The following is a 25,217-nucleotide window of genomic DNA, read 5'->3' as shown; positions in this document are numbered from 1 at the left end:
ACTTCCACTCCCCCCCCCCCAAAAGAACCCCACATGCAGGTGATCCTCGCTCAATTGTCCACCCCCAGGAACTGGATCCAATAGCGATGGCCATGTCCTGGCCACCTGGATGACAGAACCCCGGGGACTAGCAAGGGAGACACCTTCAGGTTTCTCACACCGCTACATGCAGTAAACAGGTCTGTGGTCTCGGCCTCGTTGTTGGACTCAGCAGTCCACCGATTCTCGGTCACACTACCACTTAGAACTCAGTAACTTGTCAGGTTTCCTTCAATCAGCTCTTTTCACTTCAAGCTTCCCATGCGTCGCCTTCAATCACCAGCTTTCTTACACTGTTGGAAGCTGCGTGTCTTGGTCTGGTTCAGCTCTCCTCACACAGCCGATTCAAACCTCCCGGGCATCTCCCTCCAACAGGATTTCTCCTTCTACATTTATGACACGTAGCTGGATCTTCCGTGGCAGAGCATCAAAGTCTTTATCTCTGTTGTCTGAGTACTCAGACAATCTTCTCAGTTTGTATTCATTTTCTTTCTCATATTGATTTAAGGTTTCAACATCACAATAACAAACATCAACTTGTTCTCATGTCTTCTTTTGATAGAAGAAGTTGTTGGTTGTAGGTTGAGGGTAAGTAACGTAAGGAGTTCCTCTTCGAAACAGGAGACCTTGTCCCCAAAGGGATTGGGGGGTGGGGGTGGAACTCTCCCAGTGAGGTCCTGCTTGCCTTTACCCAGAGGAAGGGTATCGCGTAGCAGGCTCACCTCCCTAGCCTCACAGGAAAAGGCTCCTCCCTGGAGAGAAGTGACTGAATCCTGCGATTTGTCACATTTACTAAACTTAATTCCGGGCCCTGCAGTGCTCATAAATGACAAGTATCAATCCTTTTATACTTCTTGGCTCTCAGTAACAAACTTCTTAATGCATCATGAACACTTAACCCACACACCAGTACTAATGAGAAACTGAGTTCTTTTAATTTTCAGATGAACCGACACATACTTTTATTCGCAAAAAAGGTAAAGACTCTCAGACCAAAAGGAGCATGAAATGTGGGGAAGAGATGTTGGGTTTCACCTTGTCTTCACTCGTAATAAATTGGTTATCTAATTTTAATTGTTTTGTTATCAAATGTTTGTTGATTGTTTTTAATGAAAAATAAATATAAAGATTTGGAAATAGTGTCATTAATGTTTGTCAGCATGAGAAAAATTGCACCCAGGAACAAAAAAAGTTACTCACACCCTGGCACGAACACAGCACACATTTCTGACTAGAGAAGAGTTCAAATTTCAAGATGTCTGAAATGTTGAGTAATACCACGAGACTACAAGAAAAACTTTATCAAACTACTACTCAAAAACATGACGAAAATTGAGAAGACAAGCAAGGGAGAAAACATTTAATCTTTAAATCAAGGTGAGCCATGTATACAATCAATCTCTCGAACACATTGAGACGAACTACATCCCAAACTACACCCAACTAAGCTTTAGATCAATGAGAGAACAGGATCGGGCCAGAAACGCATATAGGACCTAAACACCAATGCAGATGGCAACATCACTTCAGTCCTTATACTCAGTCTTCTCTACATCTTTCAACACAATGAGCCAGCCCATCACTAATCAAAGACTCTAGGAAAATGGTGCTAAAATGGATGACCTCATAGCTTAAAGAACAAGCAGAAACCACCAGGCTATCGCAGATATGATCCTACAGAGCAAACACAGGGAAACGGTGGTGCACTATAAGGATAAAGTCCATCACACCTCCTCATCAACATATGCATTCTTCAACATAGGACATAGGCGGCACATCAAAATAAAAACTTAACAGACATGGTATCATCTGCTACATTTACAAAGATGAGACAAAGCTCATTTTCTCCGACTCACAACCAACAATGACGCAGACCTCACAAGATACCTTGCACAAGGGATCTCATGTATGAGCAGAAACAACCCGAAACTCAAACCACATAAAAATACAAATATTGACATGAGGATCAGCTCGAAGCCCATAGCCAAGTGCAACTCTTGGTACGACTCTGACCTAGTTACCCTTAAACACAAGTGTAGGGTGGCTGAGAGGAAATGGCGATCTTCTTGTGCATCCTCTGACAAACTGGCATGCCATGCCACCTGCTCCAAAGGCAATACCGGCTCCTTGTCCGCACTAAGAAGAGAGCCTATATCCAAGCCCGCGTCTCTATGGCATCTAACGACTTGGCCGAGCTCTTTAAAATCTGCAAGGAGCTGGCCAACCCTGCTGCAGTCTCTGCCTCTCCTGTCACAACCCCCAGACTCTCTGCACGGCCCTTGCCTCTCATTTCATCTAAAAAACCCAGGATATCCTGTGCACCCTCTTGCCCTCCGCTCCTACTCCGCCTTCTCTCTCTGATGCCTCTGGCCCCCCTGCAGCCACCTCTCCTCCCTATTTCTCATATTTTCCTTTGTTCTCCCCTGACGAGATTTCCAGACAAGTCCAATCTATGAAAGTCTTGTCAAAACAGGTTCTTCCCTGTTCGTCCAAAACCATCAAGGACTACATTGACGCCTTTGCTCCTGCTCTGGCCCACTTCTGCAACCGCTCCATTGTCCCTGGAGTCTTTCCCTCCCCTCTGAAGTATTCTCTTGTGCACCCTCTTCTAAAAAACCCCACAGCGGAACCCTCTTGCCTAATCTCTATCACTCCTTTCCTGGGAAAACTCCTGGAAAAGCTGTCAGTCTCCCAGCTTAATCTTCACACTGATTCTGTTGGTTGTCTCCATGATCAGTGTGGCTTCAGAGCTGCCAGAAGCACGGAAACTGCTCTCCTGAACATCCGTGAAGAACTGCTCTCCAACCTTTGATTCTAATATCTCATCTGTCCTCATCCTACGATCATTCTTCTGCCTTTGACACGGTCAACTATGTCATCCCACTCAATCTCCTCCATGATAATCTGGGTATATCAGATCAGGCCCTGGCCTGGCTGACCTCCTTCCTCTCCAACCTACCCTCCCAGGTCCGACTTGTGTCCTCCCTTTCCTCTATCTCACCTTCTACCTGTGGTGTCCCCCGGGGGTCTAATCTCTCTCTCTGGCTCTTCAATCAATACCTGGCACCGCTCGCCCACTGCATTGCTGCTCTCTGCTCAAACTTTCAATGCTATGCTAATGACACCCACCTTGTTTTCAGGATCCCCTCTGCCGCCTCTTCTCCCTCTCTAATCTCTGTCTGTCTGAAATCCAGGAGTGGTGCACTGCCAATTACCTCTTCCTTAATGCCATTCATAGAGATCATCCTCATCGGCACAACGGCACCTTCATTTCCTGTCACTCTCTGGCCGGCCTCCCATGGCCCTCTCCCCAGTCCCACTTGCGAGGCTAAGAACCTCAGGGTTATCTTTAACTCCACACTTTCCTTTTTCTCCTCACATCTCTGATGTTTTAAAAAAGTCTAACTACCAACTGCACCTTCTCAGAGGTATTCTTCCTTTTCTCTCTTTTCCCCCCCAGAAGCTCACTGTCTCCATACCTCTGGGTCTCTCTAGGCTGGACTGTTGCAACAGCCTCTTTCTAAATCTGCCTTCAACCACTCTCTGTCCTCTACAGCTCACCCAGATCAGGACTGCAAGACTTATCCTTGGCCTCAAGCCCTGAGGTCGTATCTCTTCAGCCCTGAAATCTCTTCATTGGCTCCCAGTGGCTGCAAGACCCTTTGTATTGTCCACAATACCTTCAACTCTCCCTCTGTAAATACATTCCTACTCAAGCTCTTCGCTCCTTCACCTCCAACTCCCCCAGGGTCAGTTGCTTCTCCAAGCAACAAGTTGTGGGTAGACCCCTTTCCTCGCCTGGGGTCTCTCTCTGGAACAGCCTCTCTGAAACTTGAGGAGAACCATCTTCAGTTCCGAAGCACCTCAAGACCTTCCTCTTTGCCTCTGTCTTTGCTCTTCCTCTCCCCTGCTAATCTGTCTGCTTTGGCACCGGGCACCTGGTTACCCTGATTTCAGGCCCAGATCCCTGCCCCACACCCGCACTGCCTCCAGGCAACGCCTGCACTTGGGTCTGTATCTGCAACCCTACAGTCCCATTTCGGCACTTTAGACACCTGTTGTCTACACCTTATTCTCACATGTACCACCTGCTGGCTGCACTACCTGTTGTTCCATCACGTGTTCAGCACTTTACACCCCCCCCCTTGCCCCTAACACTTTCCCCCTTCCCTCTCCCCTCTCCCCTGCACTTGCACGTTCTCAAGGTTACTGGGCCTAGTAAGATCATTGTTTTGTCCTCCCTTGCCTTGTCATGCTCTGAAACGCCTGTTTATGAGCGCAATACAAATAAAATAGATCATAACCAGAAGACAGGTCTTCTCTGTCTATGCCACAAGACTCCTGGGACCTCCTCTCTATCAACACCACATGCCCCTCACTTTTAAAGTTCAGTAAGGAGCTCGGGAAACTCCTCTTCAAGGCATGACTCCTCTGTAACACCTAAATCCGCACACTCTCAACTCCCCACCCTACTTGAGGCTGGGTTATCTGCTCCCCATTGTTTCTCTCCCGATTGCTTGTAGATTACTTGCTGCCAGATGAACCACCCTCCCCTCCCCTTCCCTGTTATTGGCTCCCCGCTTCCTCTTTCTCTGCTTCCTTCACCGTATTCTTCACCCATATTATTGTAAAGCGCTCTATTGCTTCTCGAGGTCGGTTGACGATTAGTAAATACTCAGATGACAATAATGATAATAAAAATAATAGTATGATGTGTTCTCAGCCAGCCTAAATTGGTAGCATCATTGATGTTTTCAGGAAAGGGCCCATTTCTATGGGCTGTGGAATTGTGAAAGGTGAATATTTTCAGATCATGTCAGCGGGGTGCATCAGCTAGGCAAAGGGTCTAGTTGCTGGGTTCTCCCCAAGGGATCAGCAGCCTTTCCTCCTTTCTCCCTGAATTATTGGGATGAATATGGTTCTTAATAGGAGGTTCTGGATAGGAGATTCTGCCTGGATCTGGATGAGCTACCTCTGGACCTGGTTCTGGAGTCTTGGAGTCTGGCAGGGTGAATTTGGAATGATGAATCCCTCATGCCTCCCTGCCTAGCTCTTATATAGGCAGAATGACAGCATAGAATTTACAATGTGGGCGGAAATAATCTAGACATACCTCTTGATTTAGGACAGGTCAGGCCATTGTCCAACAAGCCTAATTTTTCAGAAAAAGGAGTTATGGAGTACAACTTTATATTTACAATCGTCACCATTATACAAATTAGATAGGCAGATCCCATATTTCACAAGGACTATGCCAGTTCAAACACCAAGTCTGTGCGATGCTGCTTCTCCCTTTGGGCACCATTTCATCATTTTCAGAAGAAACATTTTATCTAAAATTCTACAAATGGCTACACATAAGCATAATAGTGTCTGGCATATTTCCTCCAAATTGAATATCTGTGCCAGTTACGCTTTCCCCAGAAATGCCTTTTTACTGTCATTCATGTCCACCACATGCCAGGAAGACACACAGTCTTATTCTGCTTGTCCAAAATTTACATTAAAACTGTCAATCTCACATTACTGCTTATTCAGATTATTGAAATAAATGTCTTAATGTAAAAAGTTCCTTCAAGTCTATGGATGGCATTTGTCACTGTTTGAGCGGTCCTTCAAATCGCTACAGCCAGCCTGCCCCCCCTCTGTGTCAGTCTGACCAGCAGGGTTACTATGGCGCCCTTTGATCCTAGGCAGTTGAAGCGGAGGAGTGGGTCAAAGGAAATCAAACCTTTCTGTGAAAGGGCTAGTTCCCCTTGGTGTAGAAATGCGGGACAGTCTGAAGAGGTCGCTGTTTTTTACTAGAACAAAACTGTGTGATGTTTAAAAATGAAAATAGTACCAGTGCGAGGTCGTTTTAAATACAGGACATTTTCTTGTGCAGCTTTGAGTTTTTGAGATGACAGACCAGCAGCGCAGAGCCGTTCTGCCTTTAAGGTATTTTCTTTGGGTTCACATGTAGAAAACAAAATGCTGCCATTTTTGGGGTGGCTGTGTTTAACTCTCGCCCCATATGTGCTCAGCAGACACAGCGCAGACATTTTTCTATTTTTTTGTTTTTTTTACTGCTGAAGTGCAGTTTTGTGATGCAAGGAATTTCTGTTGGGGCTGGTAAATGTACCACACAGGGCATACATTACCTGATCCCAACCCTGGGGGTGGCTGCCCAAGGGAGGACCACATCGGTCGTGGGGGGAGAAAACCCTCAAGGGAGTAAAGGGGGTTCGCTAGATGGAACGCTGTATCCCTGCCAATTAAGAGACCCTAGACCCCTCCCTACAAACCTAGGGACAATCCCTTCCCTAATGGACTCATAGTGTATACTTAACTTGCCATTCCCCTAAAAATTACTGGGAAGTTACCTAAATAAAGATCCCTTTCCCAGTACTGTGACAAGGAAGATCCCCCATGACTCACAAGGGAGTTATAAGATCGGTACTGTGACAGGGTAGAAGAATGGAGGTGAGGATGGCCACAGTCAATATAAAAAGCAAGGAAAGACTCAGGAAGTGCGAGAGGCCCTTCCCTGGAGGACATGGCTGCAGGATTTATTCGTAGCAGAATAAGTTGACTTGAACTACTATCCCAGAGAAGAGCAAGGGGAACCCTTGCACCCCAATGGCTAGTTAAGAACTGCAGACCGCTGGGGGAACCCCTGGGCACCAGTAGTGTGCCAGAGAAAAGCTGGAGGCTCTCTCACTGGGGAAATACAGAACAAAGTGGGAAGTTTGAATATGTTGAGAGATGCTGGCTGTAGAACGCTGCTTCTCTTTCTGCTGTCCGAGATACAGTGGGGCTAATACAAAGTTCACTGAGCCAACCGGCTCACCGACACAGAAGCGGGGAGCAGATTGCTGAGGTGAGGACACCAGAAGCAGACACAAGGCTTCTGGGCGTTCGCTAGTATTAGGAAGCAACCGCCACTTCAAGTAAGCCTGGGAAGACACGGAATAGGCGAGCGGGAGCCGCAAGACACAGAGAGGCTGAAAACCACAAACAGTGAGAGGGAGCGGAGAGACGTACGGCCGTCACAGGTTTTCAGTAGAAGAACCAAAAAACGCCAACAAGAACCCGTTAGTACACCCAAGGGAAGCCGGGACACTGGGGCATTTAGACAACTCTGTCAAAACAGAATAATCCTAAATGAAATACAATACTAAATTAATACACTTTGATGGAACTGTGGATGATAGCAAGTGAAACATTTAGATAGAACCGTGAACATTAGCCTGAGTGGCATCTATATATATATTTATGAATGTTACCAAGTACCACACTTAGATGGAATTCTGAATGTCAGCACATGCCACACTTGGATAGAATTGTAAATGCCACACCTATATCTTAGATCATAATTCAACCCAAACTCTCACCCCCATATCACTATGCTTACTCTCTACTCTACACCATCACTCATTAGAGTACAGCTATACCCCTCAATCAAATTCGGCCTAGCTGCTCACATAAGAACATTACCCCATAAACACCTCACCATTCTAATAAAACGCAGCAATATCCCATGACAAACCGGCCTAGCTACACACATAAGCGTCCTACATGCCTAACACAGTCTTGATGTCCACCCGCCAGACTGCACACATTCAACTGATAAAGAACACCACACCTACATGCTAGGATGCAGCTACCATCAGGCAGCAGCTACCATCAGGCAATCACACCAGCTGCACACATACTGGAGCACCCAAGAACCCTACAACACTGTATTCTCTCAACTGACCTGGACTACGGTCCCGAGGGCGTTCACCCTACCAGCGCTTTGAGGTCATACCAATGATATATAGAGCGCTACATAAATACCAAATAACATAACGAAGAACGACTAAATTAATATCTTGTAAAAAGGCAAAGCAGAGGGGGCGTGGCCGGCCGAGGATCCGAACGGATGGCTCCTAGGTAGGCTCTGGGAACCCCTTCCCCAACGAACCCCAGATTCCCCCTAAAAGTGGGCGAATTTGGGGAAAGAGGAGACAGTGAGATGCCACCATGTGCAAGTTCGGAACATTTTAGCGGCATGATCCAAGCCTCCCACCAAGATGGCGGCTCGGGCCCTGAAGAGCGGGCGCCCTACGCAGCACACCAACCAGGATTGAGGCGGTGGGGGAGGAATGCCCCTGCCGAGCAAAACGCATCGGCGCTCGACCCATACCACAGTGAAAATTTGATGCCCACCGGTCCCGGAGAGAACAGTGGAGCTTGCCCGGTGAACGGAAGGTAGAGAGCAACAAGGGCGTCCACCTGAAGCAGTGAGGGCGGAGGAGCGAAGCGGCGGGTGGAAGCTGCCACGAAACACCATTTGGAGAGGAGCAGCAAGGATAGGACTGGGGCTGGCTGTGTTCGCCCCGGGAAGTGTCGGCGAAGTGATGCGGCGGCTGGTGGGGCCCATCTCAAGACCGCTGACCATGGGAGGGCCAGCAGGACTAGCAGGACCCGGAGCTGGCGTGAAGCATAAGGGGCGAAAGGCAACATGTTCGTCCGCCCGGGGCAGCAGCAGCGGAGTTGCGCTGGGGCCGGCGTCAGTCATCCCGTTGAAAATCAGTGGGGCCTGAGGCTGGCCGAAGGTGCAGGGAGAGAGGGAACAATGTGTGCAGCTGCCCGCAGTGGTAGCGGAGGACGTGCAGAGCAGGGAGGGGAAGGCGCTCCAAAACATCGAGCGCCGGGTCGGGCGTGCCTTCTCCCCCCCTCCTCTCGGCTGGGGTAGGGCCTCCATCCCAGTACGCCTCTGCCTGGTGCAAGACCGGTAGTAGGCTGAGAAGGCGACAAAAACTTGCGTCGTGGCCCCATGCAGTGGTCCGCCTGAGACTCCCGGGAGAGTGGCGCACCCCAGCGCGGATGACGCGAATACCACAGGGGAGAGGGGCTGACTGAAGTAGCAGGAGGAACCATCGCATGACTCCCCATATCTGCTATCATAGCATTTTGCTCCCATTTGGAGCACACCAGGGGCGGAGTGCAGCCCTGGAACAGCTGAGGAGAGCGCTCCTTCCCCTACTCAAAATATGTCCAAGCAGTCCGCTAAATCGAAAGGTGGAGCATCAGGAGATATCAAAGCGATGATGCAAGCGGCAGAGACCCTAAATCGTGGCCAGATTCAAGCTACGGCCCAAATACATCCTTCTCCGGTGGAAGACCCAGTTGAGCCGGTGGACCCCCCAATCTGGAAATCAGACCTCCTAGCACTGCTTCAGGAGCTGAAAAAAGACATTAAAGATAGTGCCTCGGACTTAGCCAAGTCCATAGCGGATCTCAACAAAGGGGTCATAGCGGTTGAAAGAAGGCTTGACGAAGTGGAGAACACAATGGCTGAACAGGGGCAAGAGCATGAAGAACTAACAAAACGGGTGCAGGAACTTGAACAGCAGATGGAGCGAGTTCAGAACAGGCAGGAGGATGCCGAAAACAGGTCTAGGAGAAACATAAGGATCTGGGGAATTCCAAAATCCCTGGCAGATCCCGAACTACAACAATATGTGATAGATCTGTTTCGACATATCCTGGATACCGAGGACAACAGAGACATGTGCTGGACCGGACACATAGGGTCTACTCGACATATCAACTCAGCAAAAATCTGGACTCCGGATGTACTAACCCAGATACACTTATTCCAGCTGAAGGAGGACATCATGCGGGCCGCTAGAAAGAAAGAACCTATACACTTCCGGTCCGCAACCATTCAACTATATCAAGATCTGGCACAGGCCACCCTCCTCAAGAGGAAACGATTAAGGGTTGCAACAAACTAGCTGTGGGCTAAAGGAGTGCGTTATCGATGGCATACCCGACCGGACACCGGTTTGAATGGGAGGGCCAGCAGTATACGATTACAAAAGAAGAAGAAATTGAGAACCTTATGAGAGGCAACAAAGGCAAAGTAAATTCTGGCGCGGACGGCACTCCATCTGCAGGCAAAAGGAGGGAGGACGCATCTGAAAGGGAACAATGGCAACCTGTGCGCCCCCACCCAAGGGGCCGCAACAAGGAGGCCAACATCACGGATCCTACATGATCGACTGACTTCAAGGCATCGATGGGCACATCTGAAGAGTGGTGGCGGGTATCAAACGCTTGGTCTCGAACTACGGCGAGCACCAACAAGATGGAGGGTAAATATGGGGTCCTGGGACTGGGGTTGGTATGGGGGGGGATGCAAGCTGGACCCATTACTAATTCCGGTGAGAGACAAAACCAGGGGAGGCCTTAAGGACAATCAGGGAGATGGACAGAACCATACATCAGTCCACCAAAGAAGAGGCTATTTGTGAGGTTAACAAAGAGCTCCTCTGAGATCCCTGTCGGGAAGGAAAACTAAATAGAACAATGACTTGTGCAAGGGACTGTTCACAGCAGTAAGGGCGAACACTTGAAAATGTCTACGAGCACTAGAATGAAGGGGGGTGGGTGGGAGCCAGACCCCAATTTCCTGGGTAAATTCTGCACCTGGTCATCTGTTGTGGTAAATCCACCATGAGTGTTCAAAGGGGGTGGGGGGGGGGGGTAGTTTAAGTTTTGGGGTTAGTGGGCTAAGGGGAGAAAGTTTAATTTCAAGGGTGACGGTGACATATGGCATACAGAGGCTACCTGAAGGCACAGAAAGGTTCAAGTAGTTTGAGAGAAGCATAAGATCAAAACATAAGAATGGCTGAATAAACATTTGTTACACTAAACGTCCAGGGGCTTAATTCCCCAATTAAACGCAAATCTATGTCGACTAGACTTGGGGATATGCGGGCCTCAGTGGTCTGCATGCAAGAAACGCACCTACTTCGGGAGGATGAACACAGGCTAAGGCACAGTGCTTTTCCTACGCAATATTTTGCCTCTAGTGGAACAAAGAAACAATTCGTAAAGAAAAACCCAGAGGGCTGCTATCTGTTGGTGGGAGGGAAACTGATGGGGCAGCAGGTAAATTTGGTATCGATTTAAGCGCCAAATGAAGGGCAGGACCGTTTTCTGATGGAGGTGCGTCCGGTCATTGCACAGTGGGGGAGGGGGCAGGTCCTGATAGGGGGCGATTTTAATGGGGGAATGGACGCTGGGATGGACAAAACTCTTCCGGCTTCCTCTAACGACCACACATTCAGACAGGCCATAGCCAAATTCCTCAGAGACCTACCACTAATTGAAATGTGGCGCTATTTTGACCCACAAGATAAAGCATACACCCATTACTCTGCGGTGCATAGAGGTCATTCCCAGATCGACATGGTGCTGATCTCGGACTCACTGATCCCACAAGTCACAGGATTAGAGATTGGAGTGAGGTGCCTATCGGACCATGCCCCAGTTCTCTTAACGATGGAATCCTTAAGCCCACAGTATCAGCCCCGCAAACAATGGCGTCTAAATGAGGTCCTCTTGAAAGATATAGCCCAAGCCTTGAAGAATTACTTCCAAGAAAATGTTACTACCAGAATAAACTGGGGCACTATTTTCGACGCGAGTAAAGCAGTGGTAAGAGGGGAATTTATAGCACACACAACAAATTACATTAAAAGAAAAGAAAGGGTGAGACGAGACATGGAAACCAAAGTGGCAGAGGCCGAAGCGGAATATAAAAAGCATGGCGGGCATTGAAAAAAGTCAGGGCGGTCTTGGAAACCCACCTGGCGGACAAAGTGGCGCATCTCCTCATGCGACCTAAACAATTCTATTATATTAAAGGGGATAAGGCAAATCGATTCCTCGCAGCCAAACTGAGGCAGCAGAGAAACCGGAATCGCATAACCCAACTTAAAAATCGAGAAGGGAACCTAGTGCGGGGGGAAAAGGCAATAGAGGAAGTGATACACTCATACTTTACCAAAAACCTGAAAGGGGAGGACCTGGAGAGAGAGGAGCAGGTGGCATTCCTTAATACGATATCCCTGCCACAAATTAGCAATCTAGATAGGCAAATGCTAGAAGCACCCATAACAGAGGAAGAGGTGGGAGAGGTAATAAATGCATTAAAAAGGAATAATACCCAGGCCCAGATGGGCTCAGTAATGCATATTACAAAACATTTAGAACCACCCTAGCAGGCCCCCTAACGAAGTTGTTTAATTCCATCTGGGATTTCGGGAGGATCTCTGGGGACATGAGCCTGGCAACCACAGTATTGTTATTAAAACCGGACAGGGACCCTATAGACTGCGCGAGTTATCGCCCCATATCGCTATTAAACGGGGATGCAAAAATCTATTCAACAGTACTGGCCCGCAGACTAGCAGAGGTTCTACCAGGGATAATCCATCCTGATCAAGCGGGGTTTGTACCGGGCGACACACATACGACAACATTCGCAGAGCCATAGACACAATTGACTGGGGCCGTAGAACAGGACAGCGGTTTTCAGTACTGGTGTTAGACGCCTTCCGAGCCTTTGACAGTTTACACTGGGGCTTCCTACAGCTGACTCTGGAAAAGTGTGGGTGTGGCCCAATCTTCACATGTATGGTAATGGCCAATTTCGCATATCCATCGACTCGGCTAGTGGTTAATGGACGGCTCACAGATAATGTCCCCATTCAGAAGGGCATGAGGCAGGGGTGTCCATTGTCGCCTCTGATCTTTGCCATGGCCATGGAGCCGTTGGCACAAAAAGCCAGCGATGACCCAGAGATCCAGGGGGTAGAGGTAGGCGCTGGGGGGCCCCAACAAATTGCTCTCTACGCCGATGACATTCTCAGGTTTCTAAAAGATAGAATACATTCCCTCCCAAGGGCAACAGACTTACTAGATGAGTTCTCGAAGGCCTCCGGGTTCCACATTAATTATTCTAAATCTAAGGCACTTAATATTACCGAGAGAGCAGAACAAGTGATAGAATGGGAGGATAGGTACCCGCTGAAATGGGAACAGAACGTGGTAAAATACCTAGGAATACAGCTGACCTCCAGATATGGGAAACTATATGGGGCCAACATCCCGGAATTACTGAAGGAACTGGCAGGAGACCTAAAACGTTGGGAGGTGCAAGAATTGTCATGGCTGGCACGGATAACAGCCGTGAAAATTACCCTGCTCCCCAGGTTCCTATACGTGGTGGGGCCCTGCCAATACACATCCCAAATACAGCAATTCAAAAATTACAGAGGGAGGTGATGGCCTTCTTTTGGAAGGGGAAAAAACCGAGGGTCCCAAAAAAGGTCCTGTTTAGACCACAAGGGTTAGGGCGGGGGGGATTGGGAGTCCTGGAAAACTGTAGATACTTATGGGCAGCGCAGATAGCTCCCATGTTACAATGGTCACCCAGAGATAATCAAAACGGTTGGGCTGCCCTCGAAGGTGAAGCAACTAAGGCCCCCCTGGGAAGCCTGGTCTTCCTTGCGGAACGAAACAGAAGAAAAGAGGGTGCATTACTTAAATCAACTAAGGCCACCTTATGGTACTGGGACAAAGAGCTGAGGGGTAGAAAGGTAAAAATCAGGGGGCGGGTCCTTTAGCACCGGTTGCCCACAACCCGGACTTTACTTCCAGAATGCGGACTGACTTCTGGGCACAATGGGGGGGGGGTGAGAAGACACTGACAATGGGAGACCTTTATGAAGAGGGCAAGCCCCTAACATCTGAGAGATGCAAGGCTAACTTTAATATACCCGAAAGTGAGAGATTCCATTATAATCAACTCCATAATTATAATTAGGCATTGGATTTCTAATAGGAGGGTCCGGGAAGGGGCAACCCGGGATCCAGTGGGGCTAGAACTCACAATAAAAGAAGGCCAATTCTGAAAAAGGGGTGCCGAAACTGTATAGTTTAATGGGAGCGGTAGATCCTGAGGATTCCCTCCTGTATATGCAAAAGTGGGAGGCTGATGTATGGTGGCCAATCTCTGGTGGAGCAAAATAAGGAAAAGAGCCGATAAAAGCTCCAAATGCACCTTAATCAAAGAAGCAGCATAAAAAATGTGTTTGAGGTGGTATATGACACCAGCACGCATGCACTCCATTAATCCAGACTACCCCATTTCCTACTGGAGAGGCTGCGGTCACCCTGGTGACCTAATTGATATGTGGTGGTCTTGCCCGGTGGCAGAAATATATTGGAGGGAGATCTTGAGCCACATCAAGGAGGTAACAGGGGTACAATGGTGGTCCTACTGGGATTGGCAGTCGAAGGACGCTATGCAAACTCAGGGACCAAAGCTAGCCTCATTACCCATATGCTGAGTGCTGCTAGAATAACCCTGGCACAAACAAGGGCCGATACTGGCCATGTGGTGGGTAAGACTATGGGGGGTGTTGGCCATGGAAAAGATAACTGCATTATCCTACGGCTCCTACACAAAATACTTGAACACCTGGATGCCACTACATGAATTTACAGATGATAAAAGAACAAATGTACTGTAAGCCTAAACTACTCCGCAATATACCGGTTTTTTGAAAGCACATATTCTGGGCTGGAAGGTGATTCAGCCCGAAGGACTCATGATGCTGAAACATGCAACACCGCATCCGAATGTTGGGATATTTTGTTTGGGGGGGGGGGGGTATTTTCAAATGTTTGTAACCAATGCTCTTGAAAACCTAAATAAATAAAGTTGATTAAAAAAAAAAGGCAAAGCAGAATAAGCATAAGAGACTGTCACGTTTGTGAGTGTGTGCAGTACACCTAAGAGAAGCCCTGGCAGGAAAGTATACCAGGCTGATTTTCAAGGGAAGACAAAACAAGTTTAAGAGACTGCCGAGCTTGTGAGTATGCACAGAGCACAGATGAGAAAAGCCCTGGCAGGAGTACGTACCAAGCATATGTGAGAGTGTTCCATGTAGATACAAGTTATGAAGATTTGCATGCGAGAAAGCCCAGGCAGGAAAACATACTAGGCAGAACAAATTGCACAGAGAGGAATATACATTTCCCAAGGCTGTGGAACCATTACAGGGGTGAGAAAACCTGGCAGAAGAGTATACCAGGTATCCTAACAAAATAAAGAATAACAGTCAAGTTGTTTTAAGTACCAGTTGCGCTGTTGAGAGAGAAATCTAGGGGGAGGGAATCACTCTCTGGAACAATTAACTATATCCTTCTGGAACTTTTGTGTTGTAGTGAAACATTTCCTTTTTGAACATGTGTACACAAAAGGCCAAAGACATTTTCCCTTTTCACCTTACAGTTGATTTTTAGAGTGTAAGGGCCAGAATAGTACTTTGGACAAGGGACGGTTTTGCTTTGGACATTGACAGACCCTAGGTTTTGATTTTACATAGGGAAACACCTCTTAGAGCAGGAACAGTGAGGTATTTTCCAACCCGCTTTTATTTTAATAAAAGTCTTTGGTCAAAACCATGTACCCCTTGTGCAGAGTCTCATTTCTGGCTCCTGACGTCCTCGACTGAATCAACGTGAGGCAGGCCTTGAGCCTGTGAAGGTCTTTGAAGGAGGATATTTGTGTGTCATCTGAATATTGGTGGATGTGGACGTTGTGGGGAGCAAGGAAAGTTCACAGTGGTTTCAAGATTGAAAAACACAGGGGAAGAGGATGGATCCTTGCGGGACTCAACAGGTGACTGGTAGAGTTGGTGATTTGGAGGAATCCATTTGTACGGACTGGTGGTGATTAGCAAGGTAGGATTTGAACCAACCAAGGACGATCTTACTGAGAATTTTGATACACCACTGGCTACCAACCAAGAAAGGAATACACTTTAAAGAGCTTAGCATCATACATGCACCGACAGGGCAGCGGAGCTGAAGTCATCACACACACACACACACACACACACACACACACACACACACACACACACGATATACCCTCCTTTTTCGAAATTTAAGGTATGCAGTGATTCACAATGGTATCCAGTTGCATCTTAATTTTCACACTAAACACGCTGCTAAAAATTAAACAGTGCATCCAAAAGAGGCATAGAAGCTCTGCTTACTCCAACGTTACAGCCGAACTCTGGAACTCACCTCTGATGATAATTTGCATAATCCAAGACCATCTAAACTTCGGGACAACACTGGCAGTTCCATGAACAAGAACAACCCAACCTGACACCAAACTGATCCATCCAACTACAGTTGAGAGCTGGACAGAACCAAATAATCTTAATTCCTGGACGGCACCCAAAGCATGTGGGCCACTGGATCCCCAAACTGCAAGCTAGAACCCCAGCCCCAGGGTAGGTCAGGTCGATTACTGATAACCAGACAAAGAAATAGAATCTCCCTCAGACAATCTCACGCCACACCCCTTCCCCTGGACGGCAGCTTGAGGCAGCTCAACCAAGGAGAACCAGACAAACAGCCTCCCCTAGACGAAACTTGCACAGCATTCTTTTAAATGGACCGTGTCCTAAGGTGCAGCGCTATTAATACCGGATCCACTGTAAGGTGTCACCCAGAGTTAATTTGCTCCAACACGTCTTTTCACCAATTTGCCCCTAGATCTGGTCACTGCGATTCTCCCACTACAATTTGCTCCTGAATGCTGTTTTCAGCAACTTTGCTACTACTTGCACCCATACTAGGACATGGGCATGTCCGATTGGCTCCTATGTCCTCCCCACTGATCTGTCGTCGTGTAATTTGATGCGTCACAGCCAATTTTGTAGGTGAACCAACCACTTCATGCCATTATTTATTGGAAAGCTCATTAAACAATAAGCTAATGTGTGTACATTCGTGTTTTTATTACTGCAAACAAATTATTTGCCTCAATGCAGAGCATGTTCAGTGGCTTGTGTAGGAAATGAATTATTAAAATAGTATAGCGCATACATACAGCCTCTACAACCTTATTTTGAAACTGCTGAAGGAGGGGTTTAGAAAGTAAATGAAAACCAATAAGATCCTCTATATCAAAACACACATGGTTAGAAACCATATTAGGAGTTTATTTGTCTTTATTAAAAACGCGAAACACTGTAGCAATTCCAAGAAGCAAACAAATCCAGCATTTTAATGTGAGACAGACCCAAGATTCAGGAGGTCAATTCGCTCTATTGAAGTAGGTTTAATTTAGAATAAGTATTGATGCTCGTCCCAGAGTTCCAAATCGTGGATAAAGCACTGAAAGAATGAGAGGAGCCTTTAATGACGTCATCGGATGTGTATGTGAGCGTGGAAGCAGGATAGTAATTAGCCAGATACCAACTACCAATTGAATTTATAATGAGAAGTCAGCGAGGGTTCATGCAGCCAGATATAAACACAGATTTTGTACATATCTAGGAGTGTACTCCGTTCTTTATAAAGAAAGAACGCAGGTGGAAGGACGTGTTTTATTAGAACATTTCAGTTGTCTAAATTCAACCTTCCAGTCAATCCAATTTTATTTCATTGGAATTGTCAAACTCCTCGTCAGCCAGAGGAGAGTGGCACTAGAAGCCAGCCCCCTAGCCGATTAGCAACACAAATTAAGAAGCGTTCTGTTTACTGAGAGAGATTCACTTTTTCTGAGATAATGAGATACTTCGTTATAGGTGGTAATCCTGCTGTGGCAAGCGAGGCCACACAAGGAGAGGCAAGTCCATCTGCAGATGACGGAAGTATTATTGCAAAGTGCGATACATGGAGCAAAACCCAATTATTGTTTTTTTTTCTTCATTTTGTGAAGCTTGGAAGGGAGCAGAGCTAAACTGAGATGCAAGGATTGTTTTGTTAAGAGCCAGCTCTGAAAATAGTCTAGTAACGGGCTCGGCTGAGGAGTGGGGGCAGGGCTTGCACACACATTTCTAAACATTTTGGAAGTGGGGCACACAATTTGAAGGCTAAGATTTTGTTTAAGTTTTATAATATGGACTCTTCTTTTTCCTTTTCTCATTTTCTTTTCTTCTTCTTCTGCCTTTTCTTCTAACATCGGCTTTTGCTCATCCTGAAGTTTTATACAGTGTCTTGAGAGAACCTGTCTGCTTTGTGACTGTAAACTTTGTAAAGGTTTTTTTTTTTTTAAACCAAAACAAATAAATAAAAAAATGAAAAAAATAAGGGATTGAAGAACAGCCAGTGACTTGGAAAAGATTATAGACAGAGAAGTTCTTAAGTTCAAAAGTTGATTCTCTTTAACCTGTTCATTTAAGAGACGCGGTTTAAAGCCTGTTCACTTGCATTTTGTGTAGCTATTTTTAGCCCAGAAATGGGGCGCAGTTGATTAGGCTGGTTAAACCGTTGAAATAACCGATTCTATTATTATACTGGTTTGTAAGATCCATTGTAAGTGGAAGTTACTTTTGAAAACGTTGGCAGGTAGAATGATTTGTGACATGCGTTTAAGAGTTTAAGTAACATTGAAAGGGAATTTTGGGAAAATGTGAACCCTGCCTATAGGATGTTCATAATTCTGCTTGATGGTCCTTGTCCGGTTATTACCAAAGACAAGAAATTAGCGTGTGCTTATCACCAGAGCTAGGTTCAACAATATTTGGTTGAATGGGATTTTTGCGAAGTGGACAAGAAACATGATAATCAAAGATGCTGGATTTGTAATGCAGCAAAGGAATGCCTGGTACACTTGTTCTTCTTTTACCGGCTTACACAAGCCTCATCAGCAGTTCTTACATTTTAGACAATGTAATCCAGCTCTGATCTTTTTATTAAAGGCAAAGAAACCACTTATAGCATGGAAGTTACTGGGATTCCTAAAATCCTCGTTGAGAAGTAGAGGTATTATGCTAAAGGAAAAGTAAGACAAAGATGGATTAAGGTATAACCCAACAAACTATCCTCACCTGTAAGATCTTTTTCCTAGACTGAGACAACATTTGAGAAGCTATGACAGCAAGTCATTTAGAAAGGCCCAACTCTGTCCGGCAAGCACTCGGCTTCCACTCTAAAGAAGGGAAGATATGAAAAATGTGCCACTACTTATGGTTATTTCCCCCACTATTTATAAAGCGTGTGAAAGTGATTTTGCTCCTGTTCCCTTTACTAACATACTTACATTCTGATTTCAACATTAAACTGTGGACATCGATTAAGCAACTCACACAAAGTAATTGAACATCCCCTGCCAACACAACCAAAAATCAACACAACTCTACATATCTCCAATAGCTTGGATAACCATCCCAAATGATGCATTCTTCACATTATAAGCACACAAGGCTCCCCTTCTGGAAAGACACCTGTAGTGCCCTTGCCACAAGTCACCTAAACGCATACCTACAAGCAAAACCCGGGTTCCACTGGCCTGCTCGCACCAAACACAATATGCCATGTTTTATCCCCCCTCTGTCCCAACAAAACCCAAGCCGCGTCTGTAGCAGATCCCATCGCTAACCAACAGATAAGCACCATACCAGCAGTGGTCGAAGTGAGCGAGAGCGGTGCTCCTCTACTTTTTTTAGTTACCTTTTACAGCTCCTATACTTTTATTTTAAAAAGAAACCGTTCCGGAATGGTTTCGTTTTAAAATAAAAGTGTAGGAAGAAGTTGAAACTTGCACTGGTCCTCTGATCTTTTGTGCTCAAGCCGGAAGGCAAGGCATTGAGGAAGTGGGGTGGATAGGGGGGAACTTGCTACAGGAGGGCCAGTCGGGTGCGATGTTTGCGACGCGGCAGGGATGAAGGGTGCATAGGACGGAGAATGGGGGGAAGCGTGTGAGGCAGTTATGGAGGAATGCCTGTTTTGTGGCAGGAATTGATTTATCGCAGTATGTGAGTGGTAATTGGGATGGATTGACTGGGCAAGTGGTAGTCTCAGGTGGGGCATGTGAGAGGAGTTTGATGGGCGCAGCAAAGGTCGGGTTGCATTCTAAATTTTTTGTTGATGGAGGATTCAGGGTCTAGTGATTCTGGTTCTGAGTGGCAGTCAGTCCCTGCTAGGAAGCGGGGTAAGTCATGGGATGTGTTCTAGAAGTCGGTCTCCTGTGGATCGGGTGGGTGTTGGCAATGGTGTCACTGTGTCTTCAAGGTTCTCTGTGTTGGAGCAGGAAGAGGCAGAGCCTCTTTGTTCTGAGGTGGTGGGTGTTGCGGGTGGTGGTGTGGTGTCTGATGTTGGTTCTTGTGTACCAAGTAAGGGGGTTGATGCTTCGGAGGAGAGGGCTTTTGTGGTTCTTGTGGCCAGTACTGTGGAGGGTCGGGATTTCAGGCAGGTGTGCCTGATGGAGATTGCGATTTCAGTGGAGGAGTGGGCTCATTCACCTCGATCTATCCGTAAAGTGAGTGGAGGTAAGCTTTTAGTTTGCTGTGTGTCTTTTGAGCAGCAGGAGATCGTATTGCGTTTGCGTAAGGTGGTGGGGATTCCGGTGGTGTGTTCTGTTCCGCCTGTTTGTGTGGTTAGTGGTAAGGGGTGGTTCATGGTGTTCCGGCTAGTACTGATTTGGACCTATTGATGTCTGTGCTTAAGGGTGTTGGTGTGGTTGGGGTAAGTAGGTTGGGTCCTAGGAATGGGGATGGGGTTGTAGTTTCGACTACTGTTTTGGTGTTGTTTCAGTCTGTGGAGGTGCCCCGGTTTTTGTGGATTGGATTTGAGAGGTTCCAAGTGGCAAAATATGCGCCCCCTCCTTTGCATTGTTTTCGGTGTCAGAAGTTTGGTCATGTAGCCGGTGTTTGTAGGGGGGAGCAGTGTTGTGCGAAGTGTGACGGTAGACATGATATCAAGGAGTGTTTAAGTGAGACGGTACCTGTATGTAGGAACTGTGGTGGAGATCACTGTGTTATGTTCAAGGGGTGTCCTGTGTATGTTCGAGAGGTTCAAGTACAGTCCGTGAGAGTGTCCCACAATTTGTCTTATGCAGAGGCTGTTGCGCGGTTGCCAGCTGCTGGTGTGGATCAGGTTGAGAAGGTTTGTCTAACTGGGGATGGGCTCTTGCCCCCTTCAGTTGTTCCTGTGGATGGTGTTGTGCAGCCATTGGTGGTGGGTGATTTATTGGTGTTGACGAAGGAGATGTTTTTGTTGTTCATGATTGAGGTTATTAATTGTTCTTTTCAGACACCGAGTAAGACTGAGAAAATGATGATTATAGTTAGGGCGGCAGAGAAGTTTTTGGGTATTGTTGGCTTTACGAGGGAATATTTGAATGGGTAAAGGGAATGTATGAGGTGTGATGGCTATTTTTTGGTGTGGGTTTATTGGTAGTGGTAGGTCTGTAGCGCCATTTGTGGGAAGTCTTGGCGAACATCATCTATTTAGATGGAGAAGAAGGAAGGAGGAAAAAGGAAGAAGGAAAAGAAGAAACATGCACTTTCAGTGCACTGCACGTTCCCTTAAACACCAGGTGCAAGTGTTTGGGTGTGTGTATTGTGTGTGGGAGGGGACGTGGTGATGGGGATTGTGGGGAGTGGGTGCAGGTCAGCAGGGAACATAGTTCCACTACTTCTTTTGTACACTTCGACCACTGCATACCAGACACCTTTACTCCCTAAAACTAAGCAAATACTCCCTATACAAAAATAACTAAGGAGGGAACAACACACACATAAAAAGCCTGCCCATTGATTATACTCACAGCTCCAAGGATATGTTTGGATCTGTGGAACAAACAAGCCACAGGAAGGAGCTCCAATATGAGAAGACGTGATCTCAAGGAGGTAACATTGTATCTTAACTAGTCTGAATTGCTGGGGAAAGTGGTTTAGATTACAGTAAAACATCCGTTTAGAGTTAAAATATATTTGACTAGCACAAAAATCCGCATTACGAACAGGAATGTTGTTCTCTCTAAACCAGTGGTATTCAAACTGTGGGTCGCGACCCCCTAGGGGTCCGCGGGTGCATCCCAGGGGGGCCCTGAGAGCTCAGCATGAAAAAAGATTTTTTTTTTTTGTTTGATTGGAAGAAATGGGCAGGGGTGGCCCACATGGGCGGGCTGAAGCATGAAACTGTCTCAGGCAACAATGAAAAAGTGGCCCACAGTTGTAAATGGATATTCATTCCTTTAGTCACAGACTGGGCCTCATTACTACTATGGCGGACCAGTAACAACGGTGCTGGTAAGCTACCGGCACCGTTGCTACCGTTCCGCCATAGTAAGAGTTGTGCTCGTGGGTGCTTGACAGCCCCCGCCAGGTCTGACCTCAGCTCGTCGGATGCACCAGCACCGTTATTAACGGTGCCGGTGCATCCGAGCTCCCCCTTCCCATTTGAGCCATATGGGGCTCAAATGGGAATGGGGATCTACCGGCACCTTCGAAAGGGCAATTATCATGTCCGCCTAACTCGGCATGACCTAGTAATTGCCCATTCGCGGGTGCCAGACCCGGATGCAACTCCAGTGGCAGCCGTGCCGGTTTTACCGGCACAGCTACCGCCAGAGTAGTTATGAAGCCCACTGTTTCAATAGTACCCAAAGGGGTGCTTTGTGTTAAAATGTAAGTAAATTGTGATATATTCAGCAACAATGGTCAACATTACTAACTGCATAGTGGCCCCTCACCCATTATGGAGGAGCTAAGGAGCCAGCCCAGTGAAACAGTGAGCACTCCCTCAGCTGCTTTATCCAGCTAATGGAGTGCTCCTGGGCTGGCTGAACTGTCAAAGGGAAACACTGTTTCCCTTTGACAGTTCAGTTTAGTTCCCCAGCCGCACATGCTCACTGAGCCATGCAAGTGCTGGGGCGTTTTGCTTCGCCAGCATTGCATAGCTCATTGGAAATGCTGGCTGGGGCACTGCATGTCTGTATGTCCGAGGGGGAGCTCCTGCGCCTCCTCGCACATACGGACAGAGCAGCTGGAGCAGCACCCACACACAGGCCAATGCAGAAGGTACGTTTATGTTCATTGTTTTTATTTAAACATGTGTATGGATGCGTTATGAGTGAGTGTATGGTGATGGATGCTCATGTGAATGATAGAGTGATTGCTGTATGAATGTGCAGTGCCTTGCATATACACATAATCATGTTCATTGTGTTAGGACCAGTGGGGCCCAGGGGACAGGGATGGTATCTTTTTACCGGACATCTATCATTCAAAACCCTCTGCCTTGTCCACAAGGCTTTCTGGGGCCTCGGTCCAAAATACCTTCAGCTATTCCTCCGCAAATACCTCCCCTCTCGAGCTCTTCACTCCTCTACCTCCAACTCCCTCAGGGTCAGTCGTTTATCAAAGAAACGAGCTGGGGGTAGATCTCCGTCTTCGGCTGGGGCCTCCCTCTGGAACAGCGCCCTGCCACTCTAAAACTTGAGGAGAACCATCTTTCTTCCTGCACTTATCAGACCTACCCTGTCTGCTGCCTTAAACGTAGCACTTGCAAATTGCTGGCTGCACTACCACTGTTTGTTGCCTTTATTATTTATTTATTGTTATTTATCTGTTTGTCCTATGCTTCGCACTTTCCACTTCTCCCCCCTTCCATGCACTTTTCCCCTCACACTTCTGCGTTCTCAATGTCACTGGGCCTAGTAAGATCGCTGTTTTATTCTCCTCTGTTCCCCTCCTTTGCCTTGTCACGCTCTGAAACACTTGTGTACGAGCGCGATAGAAATAAAATATCAATGCCTGCCCCCTGGACTCCCAGCAACAATTGCAAACTGTTTGGCTATTTACCCATTTTTTGTTAAAAGTATGCTCTACAATGCAACATTTTAACCTATTATTTAAAAAAAAATTCACAGGGGGAAACCCCCCCCTAACCTCCCCTTAATGCCCCTCCACTTAAAAAAGATTCACCAGCCGCCACTGGCCCTCAGACTGTGTTGGGAACGGGATGGGGGAACCGAGGGACTATGGTGGGAGCACAATGGGCGGGAACCATGGGATAGTGATGGGAGCAGAGTGGGGAGAGCCCTGGGTGTGTGATGGGGTGGGGAGAGACCAGCGACTGGGTAGGAGTGGGATGAGGGAGCCCAGCGACTTTGATGGGAGCAGGTGACGGCGCGCAATATATACTGTCCATTTGGCATTTCTGGGGGGTCCCGACCTGCCCAAATTTTGCTCAGGGGGGCCCTGGCCAAAAAAGTTTGAAGACTACTGCTCTAAACCAATTTAATTCAAACTTCAAAAAACGGAGTACAATATTCCAACTTCAAATTCTTATCTGGAGCAATTAATTGATATTTCTCTGCTACGATTTCATTTAATGTAAAACGCTAACAAAAAATAGTATTATGTTGCCAAGTTAAGGCTAAGATGTACGATAATTAAGTGAGGCTAAGAATTTTAGTGCCTGGAATGACAAGTATGAGCCTCAAGATCAGCTCAATGCGCATGTTAGCAAGGCAAGACTTAAATCTGCTTTCTCTGTAGGAAATGGCACTCTTGGGTATTGTACATAAGTAACCCCCGGTCTTACCCTAACCCCCAACCCTCCGCGTTGAGATACGATTTCTCTTCCAGGCACTAGATTGCTTCCTGGGATCTAGAGGAGCTCGCTACCAGCCACTACAGCGGTACAAGTTTCGGTCCCTGAGGATAACAGCACTTCCAAATTCCACACAAAGAGAAAGCAGGGCTCTCCATGGAGATGGTTGCACTTGCAAGGCACCAGTGTGCAGCATTTCTAGTCAATTGAGATTGCTGCGCTCTATAGGCCCTTAAGTATACAGCACATTCGGGCTTGAACATTGTTTAAACCAGTAACAAATGCCTGCATTGCAAAAAGGGTATACTGTCATGAAGTAACCATTCTATATGTGACCTTCGCTTCTGCCTCCCTCCCCTCTCCTTACCGATGAACGCGGTCACTCGGAGCTACTGTGTTATCACCAGTTTGGTGAACTCCTGGGTCCTTTGCTGGCCTTTTACTTCCTGTACCATCGCCCCACCTCTTAGCGCCTCATCTCCCGAATACACTCACCTGCACAGTACTGGAAGCCGACCGGGAAGGGCGAGTTTGCGGCGAGCTCCAGCCGAATCACCACCAGGGATACACTCATAAGTTAGACAGGACGAGGGGGAAACCTACCACAAAAAAGGGGAAGGAGTAAAATGAGCAGTTACAAGGGCGGGCTACATCCACGCCAACTACAGAAGGGTGAAGGGGTAAACTGCTTTGGGGGGGGGGGGGCTATAGACCTGTGCTGAGGCTCTGTTTGTTATTATCAGTGGTATACAGCACTTCCGTCCTCGTGCTACAAGCTCAACGTGACGTAAACCTCTGTCATGTGACGCGTCAAAATCTTCAATCCGCTAATCGGAAACGGTAGTGACTAGGTCGCATCCCAGAAACCGACCATAGCAACGGCCTTCCCACTCTTCTTCACGTGACTTTTGCCTCATCCGTGTGATTGTCCGGAGCAATGAAGCGGATCCGGAGCACTTTCAAAGAGCAGGATTGAGCGGGATGAGGGA

General features: G+C 47.1%; 1 protein-coding gene across 1 annotated transcript in view; it reads right to left on the bottom strand.

Moving 5' to 3' along the window:
- BRAP (BRCA1 associated protein) overlaps nucleotides 1-24,977 on the bottom strand; it is a 525,360-nt gene extending 500,383 nt beyond the window's left edge. Inside the window, exon 1 of the mRNA XM_069619516.1 lies at nucleotides 24,724-24,977. Coding sequence (XP_069475617.1) covers nucleotides 24,724-24,802 — 79 coding nt within the window. The 5' untranslated portion in view covers nucleotides 24,803-24,977. The remainder of the gene's footprint in view (nucleotides 1-24,723) is intronic.
- Nucleotides 24,978-25,217: the final 240 nt, after the last annotated feature.

This window comes from Ambystoma mexicanum, chromosome 10, assembly GCF_040938575.1.
Source record: "Ambystoma mexicanum isolate Mex_15411 chromosome 10, UKY_AmexF1_1, whole genome shotgun sequence".
Classification (NCBI taxonomy): domain Eukaryota; kingdom Metazoa; phylum Chordata; class Amphibia; order Caudata; family Ambystomatidae; genus Ambystoma; species Ambystoma mexicanum.
This window is presented reverse-complemented; position numbering and strand designations above follow the sequence as displayed.